General features: G+C 41.1%; 1 protein-coding gene across 5 annotated transcripts in view; it reads left to right on the forward strand.

The window, feature by feature from the left end:
- The window catches only part of Naa35 (N-alpha-acetyltransferase 35, NatC auxiliary subunit), a 44,860-nt gene that overhangs the window by 10,010 nt on the left and 10,053 nt on the right, over positions 1-24,797 (forward strand). For all 5 annotated transcript variants that reach the window (XM_048447654.3, XM_048447655.3, XM_048447656.3 and 2 more), the window contains 12 exons: positions 635-709; positions 2,643-2,810; positions 8,258-8,324; positions 8,414-8,457; positions 9,153-9,203; positions 9,931-10,014; positions 10,628-10,742; positions 14,071-14,249; positions 18,810-18,869; positions 19,976-20,082; positions 24,196-24,262; positions 24,467-24,565. In XM_048447654.3, the coding sequence (XP_048303611.2) occupies positions 635-709; positions 2,643-2,810; positions 8,258-8,324; positions 8,414-8,457; positions 9,153-9,203; positions 9,931-10,014; positions 10,628-10,742; positions 14,071-14,249; positions 18,810-18,869; positions 19,976-20,082; positions 24,196-24,262; positions 24,467-24,565 (1,116 nt within the window). The remainder of the gene's footprint in view (positions 1-634; positions 710-2,642; positions 2,811-8,257; positions 8,325-8,413; positions 8,458-9,152; positions 9,204-9,930; positions 10,015-10,627; positions 10,743-14,070; positions 14,250-18,809; positions 18,870-19,975; positions 20,083-24,195; positions 24,263-24,466; positions 24,566-24,797) is intronic.

The raw sequence follows: 24,797 nt of genomic DNA on the forward strand, positions 1-24,797 counted from the left end.
AATTTTGAGCCAGTAGGTAGCATATGCCTGTCATCCCAACCTGGGCTGTGTAATTTTGACTGTGCTTTAGAAATACTTAATGATTTGGCCTCTCTTCCCTCTCCTGCCTTTCCTTCCTTCCTGGAGGCACAGTCTCATCTAGTCTCATTGGCATTGAGCTCCTGTTCCTCCTGACTTCACAAGTGCTGGACTTACAGACCTGAGACACTGTGTGTAGAAAGACTTGACTTTTTATTATAAGGACCTTTATTGTTTCAAATTAGGCTTTGATTTTTATTACTCAAGATTTAAGATAAATTAATAAAGACTTATTTAAGATACGTGGTTTCTTCAATAGTGTGTTAAAGTTTGACAAAGTGCTTATGTCTCACTGGGCGTGGTCAGTCAGTTCAGCTCTTCAGAGGTTGAGGCAGGGGGATCAGGAGTCCCAGGTCTTCCATGTGTATCATAGACAGAACAAGAAGCAAAATTTTGTTCCTAAGGAAAAAAAAAATGAAGTTGGTTTCTTGCTTTTATCAGATATTAGTGTTTTCTTTGGATTATTTTTTTAATAAATACCTAATTTTAAAATTTAAAATATAAGTGTACATAATAATTTTCCTAACTTTCTGTTTATATGCTCCCTCCTTTTTAGGATGGCACCATTAAAATTAAAGATCTCACCTTGCCTGAATTGATAGGAATAATGGATACCTGTTTTTGCTGTTTGGTAAGAATTAAAACAGGATTGTTGGTTAATTAAACTGTGGTTACCTGAATCTTTGAATGTAAAGTGTGTGCACTATGTTGAATATGAAATTAAACACTGTCAGGCCTCAGAAAGTCAACTCAAGATTCACAGACTAAGTTAAACCATGGAAGCCATGGTTCATCTAACAGCTGGCACTGCTCTGGTCATGTGTGCTGTTAAACAGGTGCTTTGTTTTGGTAAAGATAAAATTACCGCCATTATCCACAGTGCTCTCTCTTCAAGTTATCAGGGAAATGTGTAATTGAGGTTCTGTGAGATGAGTCCAGTTGAAGCAGAAGGAGGTGTGGACTGGCTTTGGAGATCTGCTTTGCTGCCGAATAGATTGTCATGAGCTGGCTGTCCTATGCCACAGACATGCTCTAGGGACTTGTCTGTGCTGCGTGCATGTCTTCTGGCAGGGTGATCCAATTGTAGTAAGGCCCTGTGTTTTTGTAGCATCTGTTGATTTGTCTGTTAGGCAGTGTTGGTAATGGAATGTCTCAGAAGCACATGCACATGAGTTGTTGACATGTACTGTTTCTCACCTACATCTTGCCAATTTCAACATTTTATTATGATGCCTGAGGCTGCATTACTGAAGGGTACAGCCAGAATTCTGTCTGTCTCAAAAAGATTTCTTTATTACCTTATAGCAACACTATTCCTAAAGGAATATGGAAGCCCAGGGAGGATTGCTGGGAGTAGATGTGCAAAGACACATACTGATAACTAGTCAGTAGTTTTAGGGTGGTGGTGTAGGACAGAGGACGTCTGAGAACCCAGTAGGGACTAAGGAGTAGACAAAGAAGTCATACTGATACGGGGTTGACCAGAATGTTCACAGGCAGAGCAGAGTTGGCAGGGAGCCGAGAGTGAAGGCTGTGGCTAACTCCAGCAAGATGGAACGGGAAGCAGTGGGAGAATTGTCAGAGTTGAGCGGCACCTGTATGAGACTCTTTGGGCTATAACGAGGAATGGGTTTTCATCTGGAAAATCTTCTGCACAATCATTCTAAATTCACACCCTAATCAGAACATTTCCCATCCATTTCTTACTGTGTCTTCTAGTAACATGTTTTCAGTCACATAGTTCTTGGGTTTTAGAATAAACTTGGGGAAATTTATTTACATGTGTTGACTTTGTTCACTTACATGTAGAAGGAGGAAAATAACCTCTTCTAAAAGGACTAGAGAAACTTGAGATGAAATATATGAAAACATCTAGCATAATTTTGGGGAGAGGGCAGTTAGTACTGATTATTGTTGGCGGTCCAGCCTGTAGATTATGGAGAAATAGTGTTGGATGTTTATCTTTATTGAAGAAAGATCCTTCTTGCTGGAGTAGCAAGCCCTATATGGGAGGCAAGGATGTTTTATTTAATAATCTAAAGGAGACAGTTCTGTTGTTGAGTTAGTGTTGGATGGAGAAGCTTAAAACCTGGTCAGTTCTAAGACCGAATTCCCTAACCCATGCATTCTATTGATTGCATTGTAGAATTGTTTGCTTTTCAATGCTGTGTAGTTTCTCTACTTTGATTAGACACTAAGGTGTCACAGATTGGAATATTAGACTTAAGAATGCTTCTCATTGATGACTAGGCACTTACAGTGCAGAGGGAGTACTGTGGTTTGAAAATTGGAAATATAGACCCCTTTGAGTACTAGCTTCATGCGCAAAGCAGTTTTGTGTTCCAGAGCGTTTGGAGACCCAGTTTATGTAGACTTTGTGAAATCTCGCTGGTGAAAGCTTGTTCTCAGTCCTCTCTTCTGTGACATTCTCTTTAATTGATTATCTTTTCAATCTTATAATTAATTGTAGTGATATGTGTCTAGGACTCTCTGGCTCAGTTTAGACTTTGCAAACCCTGTGTAGCACTTGAAATGATTTATTCATCATTCTCTCTCCTTAACAGATCACATGGTTAGAAGGCCATTCCCTGGCACAGACAGTGTTTACGTGCCTTTACATTCATAATCCAGACTTCATAGAAGATCCTGCCATGAAAGCGTTTGCTCTGGGAATCTTGAAGATCTGTGACATTGCAAGGGAAAAAGTAAATAAAGCTGCTGTTTTTGAAGAGGTAAAGAAATCCAGAAGCTCATTGGCTGTCTTACCTTGCTGTAGAGGAGTGATTCTGTGACTCGTGTCTATGTCCATGTCTGTAACTAAGAGTAGTTATTAAAAAGCATTGCTGTTGCCATGTGTGAAACATGTCTGCAATGCAGACATGCAGAACACAGAGGCAGAGAAGAGTAATGAATTCAAGGCTAGCCTGGTCTATACAGTAAGATCCTGTAGGGTGAACATTGCTGCCTGTGGTGGCACATGGGAAGCTAAGGCAAGGGAATCTCAAAGCCACTCTTGTGAGTACTGATTGTGTTTCAGCTACATAGTAGAGCTTCAGTCCTGCTCACTGAGTGTCCTGTGAACAGAGCAACGTTCCCAGTATCGAGACATTCAGACAGACAGTCACTACCTTCTGGCCTTATAACATAAAAATGTAGGCAGGATTTTTTCCATTGGGATTTTTTCATCAGGATTGCTAGTTCCCCAATAAACAAGACAGAGACTTATTATTAATTTTAAATGCTCGGCCAATAGCTTAGGCTTGCTATTAACTGACTCTTACAACTTAAATTAACCCATATTTTTAAATTTACATGCTGCTGTATGGCTCATGTCTTGTTACCTCATTTCCTACAAATCCTACTCTCTCTCTGTCTGGCAACGCCACACTTCTTCCCCACCTAACTTCTCCCTGCCTAGCTATTGGCCAGTTGGATCTTTATTAAACCAATGAGAGCAACACATCTTCACAGTGTACAAAAGGATTGTTCTACAGCAAATCTCCCTTTTTTGTCTAATTTAAAAGGAAGGTTTTAACTTAACACAGTAAAATTATATGCAACAAAGACAGTTATCAAGTAAGAATTACAGTTAGAATATCTAGTCTGTTTGTATTTGGCAGATTTGGATAAAATATTCTATTATCTTTGTGAATTTGAAGTTTTATACCTAGTAATATTTTTCATAACTAACTAACTATTTTGTCTTTAACTCTTTGAAAGACTCCAGAAAGATGTAATATTACACAATGACAGGGGCATCTGGCTCCTTTGCAATGTTGGAGCATCTGTTTTCGGCTTTTAGGCCTAGTATATCTGACAGATACTTCTCAGAAGCAGGGAATTTTGAAAAACCTTATCTAGGCAAAGTTTGAGAGCCGCTTACTTTTGCATCCTGCTGGTCCATTTTGGATAGTATACTCTCAGCAGTCAGAGCAAGGGCAGTTTCTTGCCCAAATGGTTAGCTGTTGTTATAAAGTAAGAAAACTTCATGTGGAGGTTCTTTGATGCCCATCATCATCTTTTGAAGTAAATTGGTGCTGCCAGGAAGAGACATTTCTCACTGTCATGAAAATCCTCAAGTTATTAAAAACTTAAATCCATATTCTCTAGGTCTCTAAAGTGTTTGAAGACCATTTATCTATCTAACTATATCTGTTTAACTTTGAAAACATGCCTAATATGACTACACATGTGATTATTGTAGATAACTAATTACTATCCTGTATTTTGTAATTTTAGGTTACATTTTTAAATAAGCTGCATAAGCACAATACCCCAAACAAGTAAAAACGTATATACAATATAACAAAAGTAATTTTAAATTTGTATCAGTAAACCAGAATCCGTGCCAATGTAAAATATCTGAGGTTAATACTTTTTATTCTATGTTCCTATATTCCCCTAAATGATAACAAACATCCATAACCAACAAATAATCAAAGACCGTTTATCCCATCTCTTAGAAATGTGGGCATTGTTTTCTCTAGACTGCTTCCTCTTGTCTTGGGGCAAAGGGACCTTAAGGGGTCCCTGAGAAAATTGAGGTACTGGAAAGACCAGCTGTAGCCTTTGTTGATACAATCTTCTGCCAAGATTCAGGAGGTCTTCCATGATGAAACGTGATCCATATTAACCTGGAACATCCATGACCTCTTGTTTCCAAAGCGCTTTTGACTTCCGTTTGACAAAAGTAAAGTTCAGTCTTAAAATTGCTAGGCTGTTTGTTTCAGCGGTCTTCCTTTCAACTCCAGGTCTCTCAGCAGCTGTCTTGCTTATCAGCAATCAGAAAATTCAAAGTCAACACAATAATATACAGGATCCAGACTCCCTAATATTTTTCAAGCTGCATGACTAATTCCTTTCTTACAATTCCAAAATTTTATTATCTTTAGGAAATTTAAATTGCACTTCATAGATAAAGTATGGATTTTGTTTTATTTGCATATATTGAAAATTTAAAAAACCATTCCTTGCTCCTCATTATTTATATATCTATATATTACTTCATTTCTCTCTTTAAAGACTTTATTTTTAAACTACATATTTTTTAAATGACTGTCTATACACTTTCTCTTTTCTTTAAGCCTAAGCAGATTTTTAAACACACTGTACCCTGTTTAGAGGTTTTTGTTCTCTCTGAACCTGCTTTACTGCGTATCTATAATCTTTTCTGTGCTCATGAGCAAAACCTTAAATAGCCGTGCAGATTAGCCCATGGTGCACTGGCTACTCAAGTAGGCAGGCAGCTGCCAGGAGACGTGTCTGTACCGTGGCCAGCATGAGGCTAGGAAACAGTGTTTGACTCTGTTTCTGTCTGTTTTAACCCTTTTTTTTAAATGTTGTTTTATTTAAAAGATTGATTGATTGATTGTGGATGCAGCATTCTGCCTGCACGTATGCCTGCAGGCCAGAAGAGGGCGCCAGATCTCATTACAGATGGTTGTGAGCCACCATGTGGTTGCTGGGAATTGAACTCAGGACCTCTGGAAGGGCGGTCAATGCTCTTAACGTCTGAACCATCTCTCCAGCCCCACGTTTAGAACCTTTTTAAAAGCTTTCTTAGGCCTTATGTGGATGTAAGTGCCAGACCTTGGGCACCATATGGTGGCAGACTTTTCTGTCCCACCAGCCAGCTCCAAAATAACTACATAGACTTATTATTAATTATAAATGGTTGGTTTATAGCTTAGACTTGTTACTAACTAGCTGTTACAACTAAAGTTAACACATTTCTATTTATGTGCTGTCACGTGGCTTCCTACATGTCCTCACTCTGCGTCTGGCTGGGGGCTCTGCCCTTTTCCCAGCGTTCTTTCAGTCTAGCTCTCCCGTCTAACCTTTCTCTGCCTAGCTATTAGCCAGTTGGCTCTTTATTAAACTAATGAGGGTACACATCTTCACAGTGTACAGAAGGATGATTCCACATCTCCTTGTTCTATAGTTACATTGTCACAGCAATGTAAAACTGCCCTGTGAAATAGATCCCATTTCTTCTGTCATAGCCCTGGCTCAGGCTGCCTTCGGTCGCTGCCTATACAGTGGGTATAGTCAGTATCTGGCCTTCCTGGGTTGGCAGTGAGTTTTGTCCGTAGTTCCACAAAGCTTTCAGAGCAAACATTTTAGTGGCAGCAGTTTGTCTTTGTGTCTCCCCTGGAGTGGTGCTCCACTGACCCAGATCAGTTCTTGTTAGATAGCCTGACACACACGCCTAGACAAATACCTTTCCTTAGGTCTTTTGGTTAAAACTTAATAGGTTGGTTGATTGTCTTCTCACAGTTGACCTACATACTTTTTAAAGGAAGATTTGATATATAGTAAACTTAAAAACTCAGACTTTTATTTTGAAAAGATAGGAGATCTGCCCACAGGGCTCTGTACTCATTCATGGCCACCATGGAGTAAGCAGTCCCTAGCTCATTCTAAATGAAGCAGATGTTCTCTGATTTTGGACAGTTCTTGCTATTTCCCAGTGTATTTAGTAATTTGCCTTTTACATTTTGACCCCTGCTGTCCCGTAAGTCAGACTTAGTTAGGGTTTCTATGGTGATTTAAAAAAACAAAAACAAAAACCCACAGACCTGAAGAAAAGCTCCTTGGGAGGACAGGGTTTGTTTCAGTACAGTCCTCAGGCCCCACTTGGTCCTGAGAGCAGCCAGGGCAGGAAGCTGGAGGCAGCAGCTGATGCAGAATTCTTGGTGTATGCCACTTACTGGTTTGCTTCTGGCATGTTCAGCCTGCTGATGCCTTATACCCTAGGACAACCACCTGCCCTAGGTGGCAGCACCCACAGTGAGCTGGGCCTTCCCACATCAATCACTAATTAAGAAAGTATACTACAGATTTGCATATAGGCAAATCTTATGGAGGCGTTTTCTTAATTGAGGGTCCCTCTTCCCAAGTAAGTTAGTCTACTGTGTTGAGTTGACAATAAACTAGCCAACACTTAGGGAATTCAAGGACGGCAGGAACCTGGGAACAGGAAGTAAAGCAGAAGACAGGGAGAAGTGCTGCTGCTGACTCACGCAGCCTGCTTGTGCAGCCTGGGACCTCCTGCGTTGTTCACTAACCAAGACATTAAGATTCCCTCTTCCCACCCAATCCTTCTAGCTTTGTGTCAAGTTGACAAAAACCACCCAGCACAAAATCATTTATATCAGGAACAATCGTAGCAAGTGGTGGAAGTGTCTGGTATACAGAAATGAACTAGAGAGAGACGAGAAGTAATTAGGTTAACTTACAGGTCAGATCCTCAGGCTCCTCACGTGTATGAGGAGGTGGAGGCAGAGTGCCCATCTGGTAAGTGCTAGAAAGTGGACATTGGGCTCCTCTTGGGTATGTAAGACTTGAGAAGTAGAGGTCCAAGGAAATAAAGGGGGTCCACTGACCCTCTAGGGCGAGCTGACTCTGAAACCGCACCTGGGGTCTTTAGAAGACCCAGTCATGTGCATCTCACTACCTGGATCCGTGGTTTGTGCTTTGTCTCTTTCCTTACATGATACTCGGTTCTTTCTCCGAGACAGACTAACGTAAATCCAATGCTCATTGTAAGCATCCCAGAATTGTATGTATTTGTAAAAATTGTAATTCAGGGGAAATACCATACCAGATAATGTTAAATTCATTCTTCAGAGTAAACCCAGCGAATCCCATCTTAGCAGTGAAATTTGCGAGGGGAAGGGGGTGGCTGAAGAACCATGCTTTGGTTTGATTTTTATTTTTTGTTTTGTTTTGTCTTTTTGAGACAGGGTTTCTTTTTGTAGCCTTGGCTGTCTTGGAACTATGTCTGTAGGCCAGGCTGGCCTCGAACTCACATTCTCCTGTCTCTGCGTCCCAGGTTCTGGGATTAAAGGTGTGTGCCACCACTGCCCGACTTGTTTTTTATTTGTTGTTTTTATTTTTTAAAACCAAGGCCTATAAAATGTACGTTTGCTGTTTTGTTTGAGTAATGCTACTTGAGAATGCTTAACCTCTAGACCACTAACAAGCAGGTAAAGCCCAGGACAGATAACAGCATTAATGTCAAGATGTCTAGTTGTAGGCCTGCAAAGAAGGCTAGCTGTATAATGGCAATATTGAGACATGCTGAATAGCATGCGGTTTCTTTCTAAGTAACTGATCATTTTGTTAGAAAAATATGGTTGCTGCTATCCTAGAGCTTAATTAATCCTTTTTTATGTAGGAAGATTTCCAGTCAATGACATATGGATTTAAAATGGCCAACAGTGTGACAGATCTTCGAGTTACAGGTATAAACCATTTACAGAGATAATTCACAACAATAATTTGTGTGTTTTGCATTCTGATTTGTTTTAAAACTTTCTGTTTCTCATTCTAGGAATGCTGAAAGATGTGGAAGATGATATGCAAAGGAGGGTGAAAGTATGTTTTTCTTGCTTTGTTTTGGACTTGTTCTGTTTTGTTTTTGTTTTTTTGTTTTTTGGGGGTTTTTTTGGAGACAAAGTTTAACTCTAGCCTCGCCTGGAAGTCAGTATGTAGACCAGGCTGGGTTTGAACTCACTTCACCCTGCTTGCCTTTGCCTCCTTGGTGTTAGGGTTAAAGGTATGCACCATCAGGATCGGCCAGGCTCTTTTTTAAAATGATAGGATTTTTAATGGTGATAGTGATTTTTGTTGTGAATTGGTTTTGAAATCTTCAGGATTTTCTCTGTGTGTGTGTGTGTATATATGTGGGGTTTTTTGGGGTGTGTTTTTTTTTTTTTTTTTGAGTCAGGGTTTCAAATCTTACTCTATAGACCAGGCTGCCCTCGAACTCAGAGTCAGTCACTCTGCTTCTGCCTCCCACTTTAAAAAAGGTGGTCGCATTGTGGCCATGTACTTTGCTTCTGCTATATGTATTGTTTTAATACCTGCTTCTTTTCACAATCTTAATAATCTATATACAAATACCTGCATAAAACATCCATAGGAAAAAGGGAAGTACTGGACACAGCCTTTTTTCTTTCTTTCAGATATTTTTTTTGTGAGCATAGATTTTTGTGTATTCTCAGTAGATTAACTTTTTCTTGACTTCTCTAGGGTTGTATTTGTCTTAATTTATTTTTTTTTAATTTTAGAGTACTCGAAGTCGACAAGGAGAAGAGAGAGACCCGGAAGTGGAACTCGAAGTAACTGCCTTATTTTCTGTAGAGAGTGTCAGAGAGACCTGTCCTTAATGCTGCAGTTCTCTGAACTCGAAGTAACTGCCCTATTTTCTGTAGAGAGTCAGAGAGACCTGTCCTTAATGCTGCAGTTCTCTGAACTAGAAGTAACTGCCTTATTTTCTGTAGAGAGTGTCAGACAGACCTGTCCTTAAATGCTGCAGTTCTCTGAACTGCATTGGCATTGATGGAAGCCTCTTTACAGTATTTCTTTAACTGGACACCGCAGGGGACTTAATTCCTCTTACGTTTTTATGTATAGATTGGTAATACAGCTCTTTTGAATATGTTATTTCAAAACTTCAGAATTTCTGGGAAGTAGGAACTAGAATAAAAGATTACTTTTAGATGTTTCAAAACTTAGCAAAATCAAAAATTTCCATATCAAAAGTTGCTGAAACTTTCAACCCTTTTATAACTGCTAAGTTCATGTTTTTGAGATAATAGCCTCGTTCTGACTTCAGATTAAAGTCAGTCCTGTTGCTGATGAGTACAATGTAGTTTCCTGTTTCAGAGGAGGCGGCTTTGTTTATTAGTTTTTGGTGTCTTGTTTTGTATGCATTTAAAAAGCCAAGGAGAGGCCCTTTTCCTGTAATGCGGTACTGACACGGGTTAAGAGTTGGAGTGCTAAAATGCAGCCTCTGCAGCTGGGCCTTTGCAGGCCCCGCTCCTCACCATGCTTCTGTCTTCGCAGCACCAGCAGTGCTTGGCAGCGTTCAGCAGAGTGAAGTTCACGCGTGTGCTGCTGACAGTGCTCATAGCCTTTACTAAGAAAGAGGTAAGAGAATACCGTGATTGGTCAGTTTTGAACAGTGTCCTCCCTGTTCTCACAGTTCTCTGCCCTTGGTGTGTTTACACCACAGTCATAGTTTTCTTTGTTAGAAGTTATTATTACTTTACAGTTCTGTCTATCACACACTGAAATGTCTTATGGATAGATAAATATCGATTCAGGTCAGTCTTTTTTTCCTGGATTCCCTCCACCCCATATTTGTAAATGGCTGTATAATGTTGGGATTTTTTTTTCCTTTTTTTACAGTTGACTGTATCTCTGATCATAAGCCAGAAATATTTACCATTTCATTTTTAACATATCAAATAAGATACAGATTTGAGGGGAAAATGCTTTGTATCCTGTCAGAATTTGGGCATCATGCATTAAGTGAATAATTTCTGAGGATCCGTGTTCTGCAGTATGCACAGATCTCAGCACTATTGTAGGACCTCGCCTTCTGTGAGGATCCGTGTACTTCAGTGTGCACGGATCCAGCACTGTTGTAGGACCTCGCCTTCTGTGAGGATCCGTGTACTTCAGTGTGCACGGATCCAGCACTGTTGTAGGACCTCTCCTTCTCTGTGTTAAAGTGTGTTTTTGGCGATTTGTTTGCCAGACCAGTGCTGTTGCAGAGGCTCAGAAACTAATGGTCCAAGCAGCAGACCTTCTTTCTGCCATCCACACCTCACTGCATCATGGCATCCAGGCTCAGAATGGCACTACCAAAGGAGGTAATTCTCCATGTTTACTCTTGTATTTTCTTACTGCATAGCAAAACATGCAATACAGTTTGTTCTGACTTTCATTTAAGTCAGTTTGCTTCAACTTTGGGGTGTTTCCTCTGAATACTTAAAAGTGCTTTAGGTTGCTTTGTTTATTTAGTCTATATTGAAAACAGTTGGTAGAACTTGGGCCCTATCTTGTATCTTCATGTTGGACTCTATATGTACCATCTTTTGTTTGTACTATGGATGCCAGCAGTAACTTGGTTTTTCATCATCTCCTTTCTTTATTTCTTTGAGAAACCCATTACAGTTGTTACATAGTCTACCTCACCCCACATGGCAGGCCTCGTGTTCCTGAGGTTCATGGTACTCATGGGTGCCTGTCTTCACACTACACTGTACTTGTGCGTGAGACTCTGAAGAGTTTTAGGAATAGAGTGCTTGACACGTTGGTAGCATTCATATTTTGTGTGTTAAATGAGCTTTAACAAGAACAATATCTCTGCTGTAAAATTCTCTAGTGGGTCAACATTTTAGAGTATACAGCAACACTGATTATCACGGTTTTTGTATTCGTGAGATTGAGGTGTAAAATATCCGCAACTCTGAAATACCTTATGATCTAATTCTGGAAATGTTTATAAAATGACTAACATGTTAAGGTAGCTTACTTGTGTTAACAGAAATTCTGTGTTCAAATTTTCTTCATTGTTTCGAGGTGGATATATTCACTACCACAGTGGGTAGCACCCTTCCCTAGGCTGAGTCCTGAATCATGTAAGGGTGGAGGAAGGGGCCTGAGAACAAACTTGAATGCATTTTATTCTCTCTGCTCTCCGCTGTGGATATTACAGCTGCATCAGGTTTCTGCTGCCTTGAGTTCCCTGCAGTGGTGGACTGTGGCCTGCGGTTGTCAGCCAAATGAGCCTTTCTCACCTCCTCGGGTGTTGCTCTCTGTGTAGGGTCGGCCGACACTGGGACAGTATGTGTTACTCATTGAGTTGCCTGCTTGTATGAGGCCTAAACGTCTGTGTATAAAGAACTTAAGAACATTTCTTGATAATTTCAGACTTAGTTTAATGTTGTGAGAGCGATTCAGGGTACTCTCAGATTCTCCTGCCTCAGCCTTGCCAGTGCTGGGGTTGCAGGTGTCTCACCAAGTCCCAGGTTCAGTTTGGTGTGTGTTTATACTTAAGCTAAGATTGGACTCAGCACCTCATGCATGCTAGTCAAGCACTCTGCCACAGAGCTCTCTCTCTCCCTCAGTTCTTAGCTTAACTTTTTATTGTTGTTTTCTGTTTTCTCAAGATACGGTTTCTTGGTGTAGTCCTGGCTATCCTGGAACTCACTGTTTAGACCAGGCTGACCTTGAACTCATAGAGATCCACCTGCCTCTGCCTCCTGAGTGCTGGGATTAAAGGCATGCACCACCACCACCCAGAAAAATGTATATGGAATAATGACATGCCTAAGTTAATTATAAATGGGAGCAAAGCTCTTTTTTTTTCCCCACTTAAAATGATAAAGACAGTGAATGTAGTTGGGAATGGGATTTATGTATGTAATCTCCGTACATACGATGGATTTGTGGAACAGCTGTCCTAGACTGGAGAGATGGCTCAGCAGTTAGAGCACTAGTGGCTCTTCCAGGGGCTGGGTTTGACTGCTAGCACCTACATAGCAGCTCCCAGCTCCCTGTAACTCTGGTCCTGGGGATCTGATGCCCCTCTTCTGAACTCCATGGGCAATGCACACATGTAGCACACAGGCATATATGTAAACAAAACACTGATACATACTGAAACAAACAAAAAACGGCTTTCATAGAGCCAAAGAGTTATCTTTATTTTTCTGTTGAGTCTCAGGAAACCATCGAACTCTTTCCAGTGATCCCTTAGGATACTACATTGTACAGAAGGGGGAATGAGCAAAACTTGGGACAGATGGGAGATTGGAGAGATCTCAGAGGTTGAGAATGCTGACTGCTTTTGCAGAGGATCTGGGTTTGATTCCCAGCACCTATATGGTGGCTCACAACTGCCTGTAACTCCAGTTCCAGGGGTCAGTCTTTAGACTCCATGAATGCACATGATTCACATAAATTTTTGCAGGCACACATCCATCCATCCATCCATCCATACATACATACATATATACACATACACACACATACATCCTTATATTTTTTAGGCTTTTGTGATAGGAAAAGACTGTATTGCACATAGAAAATTGAGATAGCAGTGCATAGGATTAATTTAGTGAAGGAGCAGTCGTACATAGTGTCAGAGTGAAGCAAGAGAAGCAGCAGTAGGCAGTAGGAATTAGGATCCTTAAGAGTTAACTGATTAAGTGAAAACTAGGTGAAGTACTAAAGACGAAGTTCCTGCTGTCTGAGAAAGGGTATGATTTGGAGAAACACAGTGCATGAAATTGTCTTTTGAGATGTGGGATGCCAAGTAGAAATGCCCACTGAACATCTCAGAAGAAAGCTTATGGGCTAAGGTTTTCATCTGATAGTCTGCTCTTTTCTTGGTCTCATATAAGGATGATTCATGTAAGTTACTGCCAAGAAAGAGACGTTATTGTGGAGAGACAGAAAGCCCAGGCCTGAGAGCATCTGCAAAGATGAGGTAGATGTGAGGGTGGTGGACTGCTCCCTAGGTGTACAGTCAGTCTTCTTTCTCATCCTTTCAGATTCCAGCAGTGATGTCACAGGGTTCCACTCTGGAATCCTCCAGTCTGAATTCAGATGAGAGTCCCATGGTGTAGTGTGTCTTAGCACTATGAAGGTGCTAAGAGTGCACAGTGGCCAAAGTGAGGTTCGCTACTGTCTTGTATCCTTAGGCTCTTGGCTTTTCTGTGATCTCCAGAGCGGGCAACTTTCTCTTACAGGCTCTTTGTCCGGTGCAGCCATGTTTGTCAGGATGCACATCATACAGTGTTTTATTCTGGAAAGTCTCTTGTTGTTTAGAACTGGTTAGCTAGTCACTTATTGGTGGCCCTCCAGGCAGCTCTAGATGTTAGGTCTGCTCTCAGACTGGAGATCAGACTTAGCTGTCATCCCTGGCCTTTGTTGAATGCCTGCTGCTATAGTCTTTGGCTCTAACATCTATCACCTTCATGTAGCTAGGAAGTACAATTTGATGTTACTAAATCTCATACAAATTTATATATGGATACATAAATTAGTTGTAAATTATAAAATTTATTAGACTTTTGTGATTAGAATTTGGAAATGGCTTTAAAATTTGGGCTTTTTTGTTTTATGTTTAATAGTGTTCATTTTAAACTACATAAGGATACTGGAAATATTACTCTCCTCTTTCTTCTTTAGACCATCCCATTATGATGGGTTTTGAGCCCCTTGTTAACCAGAGACTACTTCCACCCACCTTCCCTCGCTATGCAAAGATAATTAAAAGAGAAGAAATGGTCAACTATTTCTCAAGATTAATAGACAGGATAAAAACAGTCTGTGAAGTTGTGACCTTACCAAATTTACATTGTATTCTGGTAAGTATAAAACTATATTCTGGAGCTTTGGTGAAGTAAGAGGATAGTTTGCCACTCTAGAGACTGACTGACAGAGCAGTAAATAGCTTTGGGGTGGAGTGTGTTTGCACTCACATAACACAATTTTCGTAAGGATTTGATACATTTTTAGAAATTAAGAAGCTAAACTTAAGACAAGACAATAGGTAAATCACCCAAATTGTAGGAATAGGATTTGGTAACTAGATTCTGCCTTCAAAATACTTTTTCTGTGTGTGTGTGTGTGTGTGTGTGTGTTGTGTGAGAGAGAGAGAGAGGGAGAGAGAGAGAGAGAGAGAGAGAGAGAGAGAGAGAGAGAGAGAATATATATAAAAGATATAAAAGAAAGTTGTTCTTAAACGTCATACATGCTAGGCTAGTCTTCCACCTCTGAGCTATGTCCCCAGCCCTTTTTAAATTCTTTACTTTGAGATAGGCTCTCACTAAATTGTTCAGGCTGACATTGACTGGCTCTGGTCCAGCCAAGCCTTGAACGTGGGACTTCAGCCCCAGTCTCCTGAATAGTGGAGACCTAGGACTTGTGTTGCCAGACCTGGAGTTTTTAGTGTTCTTGCATATGAATATGAGATCATGGTGCTTGGTAACCTGTTTGTTGTTTTGTTCTATTGAAAACTTTTGTGTTACTGATGCTTTCTTTTCTCTTTTTTTTAAATTTTGTTTGTTTGTTTTGTTTTTTGGGTTTTTTTTTTTTGTTTTTTGGGTTTTTTTTGGTTTGTTCGAGACAGGGTTTCTCTGTAGCTTTTTAGCCTGTCCTGGAACTAGCTCTTGTAGACCAGGCTGGCCTTGAACTCACAGAGATCTGCCTGCCTCTGCCTCCTGAATGCTGGGATTAAAGGTGTGCGCTACCGCCGCCTGGCTTGATGCTTCTTTTTATATCAGCAAATATGCATATTTCTACATTATTCTGAAGACATATCCCGCTGTAAGCTTATATAACATAACTAGTTTTTAGTCCATTCATAACAAATTACATTTAGGTCATTTTTATTATTTTGCTTTTATAACAGACAGTACGAAGATGAAACCTTTTTATGTAAACCTGTACAGCATGTACTGTCTTTGCTGAGTGAGAACGTCTTTCTAATTGGAAGCCCAATAAAGCTAAAATCTCGGTGGTGAGTGGCTGTAATCCCAGCACCAGAGACACCGAAGCAGAAGCAGCTTGGTTTTTGGGCTAGCCTGGGCTATGTAATAAGACCTTTGCTCAAGGCAAAACAATAAGCAAATGAAAGGTTTGTTTTGAGACTATTACATAGCAAATGCTTCCCATACATTTCTTAATACTTAGACCTAATACTCACAATTTCCTAGTTTTGCAGGTTTCCCAGTAGTTATTTATTGATCTTTTTCATACACATTAAAATAGTTACCATTAATTTAACTTTCAACCATCATTATACTGTCTGTTCTTGTATCAAGTGTGACTCATCCCTTGTGACATACTAGCACAGTAGGGTAATTCCTTAGTTTTCTTCCATCCTTAGGGACTCTGATTTGCCTTGTCAGTAGAGGGAGCTGGGGGACCCAGGCCTGGGCTGCTGGGGCTGTGTTAAGAGAGCGTAGTAAGGGAGGGCAGATGCCTCTCTGAAAGGCGTCTGGCAGTGCAGTGGTGGGCAGTGTGGAAAGGGAGAGAGGGAGGGAAAGGGCTCACAGCCTGTGTCTGACAATCTGCCATTGTCGGGTTCAGGTGAGTGTCAGGTGGCAAGGCGTAGTTACGTATAAGGAAAACAAGCCAGATTGACAGGTATAGCTCCAGGCTCAGTGAGAGACCGTATATTTCAATAAGACAGGAAGCTGTAGTGGCATTTCATTTTTATTTTAGTAAATAAAGCCTGCCTGAAGTTAGAGAGTAAAACAGCCACACTGGCCAGCCTTACAGACCAGGCCTTACTAACACACACCTTTATCCCAGTACCCATACTAGTTTGCCATAGAAACTGGGTGGTGCATACCTTTAATCCCACTGGTGCACACATTTAATCCCAGCACTAGAGAGGATTATAAAATGGGAGGAGACAGCTCTCAGTCTGAGATTCCTGGAGGCAGGATTGCCATTTTTGGACTGAATTAGAGGTAAGAGTCAGTAACTGGCTGTTTGCTTTTTGGATCTTCAGGTTGAACTGCGATTTCTCTGTCTTGAGTTTTTATTAGCTGTGCTTCAGGGAACTATCAATGAGGAAACCAGATATTGACCTCTGTCCTTCACATGCATTCACAGCTGTGTACTCACATGCACACACCTACACAGATGTGTGCTTGCATGCGCGCACACACACACAAGAGTATATTTGTTGCACTATTTATGACTTGAGAAACATGAAATATTAAATTTTTAGTGGTGACTGTCCATTCTATGAGATGAGTAAAATAAATGCCATTCAGCCACTAAACAGTTGAGACTGATTTTTTGTCCTGCCTTCCAGCTCCCAGATATCCACACAGAGACTTCTTATTAATGATGAACACTTAGACAATAGCCTAGACTTGTTTCTAACTAGTTCTTACAACTTAAATTAGCCCATTTCTATTAAATTTATTTTCTGCTTTTCTTTATTATCTCTGTATTGCCCATCCTGCTCGCTCTGCATCTCACGGCTTCTCCACCCTTCTTCCCAGCATTCTCTCTGCCCTAAAAATCCCTCCTACCTACTGACTGTTAAGGTTTTTATTAAACCAATCACAGTGACATATCTTCACATAGTGTAAAGGGATATTCCACAACAAAACAGTGTGTCTAGTGAATGTCAGTTTTACGTTTAAGGATATTTGTCCACTGTGTGCCCTCACAGACACAGATGTTAGGCTTTGGTAGCATACTCAGTGCAGCATGCAGAAATACATATGCTCACTGTGTCTGCTCGACACAAGCTGACGTCATCTGAGAAAAAGAACCTTAGCTGAGAAAATGCCTCCACAAGATCCAGCTGTAGGACACTTTAATTAGTGATTGATGGAGGAGAATCTAGCCCATTCTTCGTTGTGCCTTCCCTAAACTGGTGGTCCTGGGTTCTATAAGAAAGCAGGCTGAATAAGCCATGAGGAGCAAGCCAATAAACAGCACCCTTACATGGCCTCAGTATCAGCTCCTGCCTCCAGGTTCCTGCCCCATTTGTGTTCCTGTCCTGACTTCCTTCAGTGATGCAGAGTGAAGTGAAAGCATATGATGCCAAGTAAACCCTTTCCTACCCAAGTTGCTTTTGGTCCTGGTGTTTCATCACAAAAGTAGAAACCTAGCTAAGATGCCTGGGATATAAGTAGCTGAAGAAAAGCAAAGAGTGTCCATACTTAAAATTTAGGTTGAAGAAGCAGCCAGTAAAGGAGCTAGAGTGATTGTGAAGACAGCAGGTGTAACTGGAGAGTGCAGGTTTGGTTTTTCCTCTAAAAGGAGTTAAGGCACTGCATGAATGTTATAGCAAGGGGTCATAACCAGGGAAAATAACAGTTAAAGGAGAAAAAGAAAACTGATTAAGTAGGCAGGAGTTAGGTAAGTACGCTCCCTCCCTTTGCTGTCATGTGTTTTAGACACTTCACAGCGATCAGGGATGTCAGTCCCTGAGTACCACAGCTTTGCTCTGATGGTTTGGGCTATGATTGGCTTTTCTAATGCCATCTCTGATATAGTTGAGTGCTGTCCTTGGAAGATTCATACTCTGCTTTGGAAGCTGAATGGAGCCACAGGCTGTCTGTGATACCTGCTTTCTATGGTGACATCTTCTGGGAACACGTCTCTTCTTTTGTCCTCACCGCCAGTCTGCAGCAGTTCACAGGCGTTCCAAAGTCCACATGCCTGTCTTTAATCATTCCAGATATTAAAATTTATACATAGTAAAAATGGAAAGGTTCAGAAAATAGGATAAACTAGCCACTGTCTCTCAATTTTTGAATATTAATGTTTTGTGTATTATCTTGTCTTTTCTTTCTTCTTATGTAAACCTATATTTCTTGGTCTTCACCCTAAGTAATACCAGTTATCCGGTTACTGATAGTTCTTTTTAAGATTTATTTTTATTACTTTAAATTATGTGTATGTGTTTTCTTTGTGTGGGTATGTACACATGAATGCATGTGTCCTTGAAGGCTAGAGGTGTCAGATCCCCCTGGAATTGGAGTTGTAAGCAGTTGTGATTGTGAGCTGCCAAATGTACTGAGAACCACAGTTGGGCCCTCACAGAGACTGTGCTGTCTTGACCACTGAACCCCTCACCCCCAATACTTACTTCTTTTAAATAATAGCTAAAGTTTTATTATCACCTAGTTACTGTTGATACTGTTTTCTTGGTGTACAAATTTAATGAGGCTGTACACACAATTCTGTTTTGGTCAGACCTTGAAAAAGGGTTTGTAGACTCTGTCGTTAGCCCTTTGGTGTAATTAGACATTTTCTATAAAACTGACTTTTAATTCTTTATCTTATTTTAACACTAATAGGATATTATTTCTGAACAAAATTATATTTTATATGCAAACATCCCCAGCTTTTGTTTAATCTGTTAACAATACTGCTTTTTCTATATCTATTAGGATTTTTTCTGTGAATTTAGTGAACAGTCACCATGTGTTCTTTCAAGATCTCTGTTGCAAGTAAGTTTCACTCTTTTATTGATGAAAAAACAAATGTAGCTGCTGTTAAAGGTCCCCTAGGTGATGCTGCCTTGTTTTGTTTGTCTCGGCCTGCACTTGCTCTGTGAGTGCTGCACTGCTGTGTCCCTCCACTCACTGAAACACTGACTCAGGGCTTAGGCTGTGCTAGAAGACAAGTGAGATCACGCAAGATCACTTGCTTTCTGACCAAGTAGAGTCAAGGTAGTATTCAAGAAAAGGAAGGTGACCCGGGGAAAGTGTTCTAAATATTGTGAAACTAGAAAGGGCATCAGTAACTCACAGATCACATTTTGAGGGAGACTGGAAACATTTTGAATTGAATAAACTTGGCTAGACATGTAGCTTCTTGTTAAAGTGCTTGCTGCACAAGCTTAAAGCAGAGCATGTATCCCTGAGCCCAGAGGATTATTGGGTGGGTATGGTGGCTGCCTCTAATTCCAGCCTTGGAAGGTAGTCCCCAGAGCAAGCTGTCTGGTAACACTAGCCATAGTCAGGAACTCTGGGCTTGAATAGAGCCCCTGCCTCAGTGAGCCAGGTAGAAGAGCAACTGATCCAGGTTATCCCTGGTATCAACCTTGGGCCTCCAGTTGTATGTTCAGACATGTTCATATGTCTATTGTAATTCGATCTGTTGACTCTTTCAGCTCAACATTATTGTTCTTGACTTGAGGAATTTATACTTTTATGTGTTATTTAATCTGTTTCAAAGTACACATTAAATAAGGATTAATTTAGGGGGCCAGAGAGATGACTTGGTGGCTAAGAGGTGATTGCTTTTCCAGAGGACCTGATTTGGATTCCCAGCACCCATGAGGCAGCTCTCAACTGTCTATAACTCTTATCCTAGATCTGATGCCCTCTCTGATCTCTAGGCATGCATGCATGTGGTGCACAGACATATCCAGACACATAAAATAAAAAAAATTTTAAAGGATTTATAAACCGATTTTATAAAGTATCTACCTGTTTTTGAAATTTAATCCCCTTGTATCCTGCAGTATTGCAGGTAGTCTTTGTGTGTCTCAGTGGTGACAGCTGCGTATGGCAGCAGTAGTGACACTAATCTGTCTCATACTTGTTTCAAGACCACTTTCCTCGTGGATAACAAAAAGGTCTTTGGAACTCACCTCATGCAAGACATGGTGAAAGATGCCCTTCGGTCCTTTGTCAGTCCTCCGGTGCTCTCCCCCAAGTAAGTGTTACTAGAGGTGCTGTACTGTGTGCTTGTGAACACCAGCTTCTCTGTACTCCTTACAGCTGAGGCCTTACCTCTTAGTGCCGGTCTACCATATAGGCAGTCAGACTGCCCTCCTGTCATAGAGCCCGGGATGCGGGCATGCAGCCGTTTGAGCTGGTGCTTTGAGAGATGATAGGGCTTTCTTATTATTTTCAGCAGAAAGGGAAGAACTGAGTCATTATTTCTTACAGAGAACTCAGCATTTGTAAAAGCATGAGAATATGACTTGTATTTTCATGCATGAAATATTAATGCTTCAGCATTCTCACCATAACTTGTTAAAATAAATCAAGCCACATGCCATGTAAAACTGGTAGCTTCCTGTGTTTGGGTTTCCTGGAAGCAGACCTTGAGATCAGTGTTCAAGTAAATATATTTAGCGATATTGCCAGGATAAGCCAGCAGTGTTGTAGGCAAGAAGGACATGAAAAGGAAGTCGGGTGGTGTGCGTGCCACTGTATGTGAGTTTGTTCAGTCCCGTAGGAAGCTCTGCAGACAGTGTTGGTTACAACCTCAGCCTTTTCTCCTGGGTGACTGCAGATAACAACTATTATTCCACCTCATGGTCACCTACAGGACCTGTGTGCTCTGCAGTAGATCCATGTCCTGTCTCCTGCTCTACAGCCTCATCTTCCTGTTCTTGCTGTTCACTCTGCCCCAGACGTACTGACTTTCTTGCTGTTTGGGAGTGTGTAGGTTTTCTCTTGCTGGGATTTATAAAGGGTGAAGGGTGGGGACCCAGTGCTCTACACCTGCTCCCCTCAGTCTGTTGAGTGTCTCATTGGTGAGTGCTGTCTCAAAGCCCACCTCATTCCCCATTCCCTGTTCTCTCCTACAATGCCCTGCTGTGCTGTGCTGCTCTCTCCCTTGCCCCAGTGAGGACATAAACTGCACTCTCCGGGACAGAGGTTGTGACTGTTGTCACGGCATGCTGTGACGGATGCTAGCTGCGACACCGGAGACTAGCATGCAGTAGACACCCAGTAAATATTTGTAGACTGAGTGAAGAAATGAAGGGGAGGATAGATGGAATAGCATGACATTCGTGTGTCGTGAGTGCTTTTGTAAAGTGTGTGGTAAGTGGGAGGGAGATGGAGTGATTGGGTGTCTAGTTTAAAAGGAAGAAAACTGGTTGTATACGCAACTCAGAAAGTTGTTGATGCAGTGATTGAATAGGCTACAGAAAATCTCTTTTGGGTTGCTTTTTGGGACTCTCTTATTCTTCCCAGGTGTGGCACATGCTCTTGATCCCAGCATGGGGAAGGCTATGCAGGGTATTGAGTTTAAAGCAAGCCTGTGCCACTGAGCAAGTTTGAGGTCAGCCTGAGCTATCATACTGAGTCTATCTCAAAAGACTGAAGAAACAAAACATTTTTTCATGACTGTACCAAGTTACTCTATCTACTTTTTTAGTAGCTGCCAAACATTTCATAATTAGGAATATGCTCTAAGGAATAGAGGTGCTAAAATCCTTGTTTTTGTGTTTGTGTGTGTGCAAGCACATGTGGGTGTATGTGTGTACACTTGCATGTGTTGTATATATGTCTGCAGGTGTACAAGCCTGTGTGTGTAGAGGTAGAATGTTTTCCATTCTCTTCTGTTGTCTTGTACGCTATCCTCGTGAGATAGTTTCCCACTGAACCTGGAGCGCTCCATTTTTGTCTAGGCTAGTGGACAGCAAGCCCAGAGAGCTTCCTGTCTATTTCTCCAAACTTCAGCCCCGACACTGGGAAAGTGCCTGACTCTTTTTATATGGTGCTCTGAATCAGAACACCATGGTTCTCATGCCTGCATAGTAAGCTCTCTTACCTGCTGATCCATCTCTCCAGCCCCTCGTATAGCTTGTTTGTTTGTTTGTTTTGTTTTGTTCTGTTTTTTAAGATTTATTTATTACATATACAGTGTTCTGTTTGCATGTATACTTGCAGGCCAGAAGAAGGAACCAGATCTCATTACAGATGGTTGTGAGCCACCATGTGGTTGCTGGGAATTGAACTCTAGAAGAGCAGTCAGTGCTCTTAACTTCTGAGCCATCTCTCCAGCCACCCCCCCACCCCCCCGTATAGTTTTAAGAGTGAGATTGCATTCTAAAAACTGTTAGATTTATGTCCTACATTGCAGTACTGTGATGTAGGAAGTAATGAGAGTTCACATTGGGACATTATGACTAATAGTAGTTGTTGAATGCCCTCTTTGACAAATGATAAACCTCACATGAACCTGAGAGGATATTTATTGGCCAGATTTCCTCAGAATTGCCCATTATGTCCTTTGCTCACTGACCCTTATCAAAGTGGTTCTCCTCCACATTTAAACCACTGTGGAGTTTTGTAAATCAATCGTGCAGTGCACACTGAGGTACTTCCTCCTGAAACCGCTCTGCCACATTAAACCTGCCTTTGAGAGGAGACAGCTTGCTTTCTGCTTGTCTTTCTGGTGGTAAACAAGTCTGGCCGTCTAGAGGTTGTCTCTCCTCTCTGCTAAAACTTCTTCCACAAGTTTACACTTTGCTAAAGATTACAATGTTTCACCCCTAGGCTATTAAATCCTGTCATTGAGGGACGCCCAGCATTGCCTATTCTCCCTTCCCTCCATGGGCTCCTGTGTGTCCCTGGGACCTCCTGCTGCCACCTGTTTCCAAGTATTCATGTCAGTGATTTCATTTCATCTCTGCCTTCTGGACTTCGAAAGTTGAACAGGGACTTTTAGTATTGTATGATTAAGAGCATGACTGATTTTCATATTTATAACATACAAAAGAAATCCCTTTTTTAATGCAGTTCGTATCCATCATTTTGATTAAATTTGAATTGTTTGGTTTCTCTCTCACTTTATGTACCTGATTCGAAAGAGTATGTAAATACAAATTTATGGATGTGTCTGTATGTGTGTATGTAATAGTTTTCAGTGAGTTTCATCTACCAAATGCTTTTTACTAGATTCCCTTTGCATTGTTAATCACGCCTGCTTTATCCCATGTAACTGCTGCACTACTGAGCCATGTCAAACTAGGACAGTGATCTGTCCCACACTGTGTGTAATGCTTGTAGCTTAAGTGCCACTATTTCATTAGGGTTTCTGTAAAGCCCCATGACCAAAAGTTACCTGGGCACTAAAAGGTTTATTTCTGCTTGCAATTGTCAGGTGGCACTGCATCCTTTGAGGGAACCCTGGGCAGGAACTACTGCACAGGACAGGAGAACACTGTTTACTGGTTGCTGCGCCTGCTTTCTTAGAGCGCACAGGACCATCAGCCAACCTGGTATCGGTCATCAGCCAGTAAAGACCCACAGGCCAGCCTGGCAGGGGCGTTTTCCCAGTCAAAGTTTCCTCTTACAAAGTGACTCCAGCTTGTGCCAAGTTGACATAAACCAGCAGCAAACGCAGCTGATGCTTGGGGTCTTCCGATCACCTGTGGACACTCTGTGACCTTCATGTCCTCATCATTCTGCTCTGCTGTCAGGCAGTGCTGTCTGTCTGTCTTAAAGCTTATTTGTGAGCATCTTCCTCTCAGCTACTTAGATTTAAGCTTGATGATTATTTGTAGAACCGGAAAGGTTTTTAAATTTACTTGATAATTAAAAACACAAAAAGTCTTCTAGTCTTTCTTTTATTATCATTATTTTTTTTTTTAAATTTGAATGACCCCTTGCCTCATCCCTGATGTTCTGTTCTGCTATGCTCCCTCCTGACTGCAAGGCAGGGACAGTTAGATGAGGAGCAAGGACAGCACTTCACAAAGACAGTAAACAGGGTCAGGGAGCACAGGTGGTGTTCACAACCCCTAGTTGCAAGTGAGGTTGCAACTTGGAAATTAAGACTCTGGTTCCTAAGAGGAAGTGATGAAAGGCCAAGGAAGTATAGGACTTGACAGTACCTGTTCTCACTAGTGGATCACATCCACAATATGGAAAGCATGGTAATATGAGATTTTTAACATAGTGCTAGTTTTCTTAACTTCGTAATGTATTGGGTTGTGTTTTCTCCTCCAGTAGCATCTACAGTAATCACTGCTTCTTTTGTCTAAGATACACAGTTTGATGTTAGTATGTGACTGTTATCTTACAGGTGTTGCCTCTACAATAACCACCAGGCTAAGGACTGTATCGACTCCTTTGTTACCCACTGTGTTCGGGTAAGAACTATAGCTTGGGTTGTTTTGATATTGAATTCATTAAAAATGGACACCTGTTATGTAAGAAGTGTAAGCATTGTGATTGTGTGTATATGTCTCCACATGTGCATACCCGTTTAAACAAGATTTTAGATTTGGACATATTATTTCTTTGAAATGAAGAAATTTCACGTTGACCGTTAACAAGTTGTCTGTGTCTTACAGCCATTTTGTAGTCTTGTTCAAATCCATGGCCATAACAGGGCTCGGCAGAGAGACAAACTGGGTCACATTCTTGAGGAGTTTGCTACATTACAAGATGAGGTAAGAGCCAGAAGTCTTTTTCTGAACCACAGCAAGTCATAGACTGCATGAGTAGCATGCGTAAGAGTGCACACTTAACAGTCGCTGAACGGGGGAGTGCTTGCAGCGTGACAGAAGGGTCAAGTTCAAGGCCATCCTAGGTCACATGGAGACATACTTTTAACTTTTGAAAAGCAATTCTTCAAAAGCAATTCGAGGATTGTTTTTTCAGTATGATGTCTATTTTCCACAT

Source organism: Myodes glareolus, chromosome 14 (genome assembly GCF_982192425.1).
Source record: "Myodes glareolus chromosome 14, mMyoGla1.1, whole genome shotgun sequence".
In the NCBI taxonomy this organism is placed as follows: Eukaryota; Metazoa; Chordata; class Mammalia; order Rodentia; family Cricetidae; genus Myodes; species Myodes glareolus.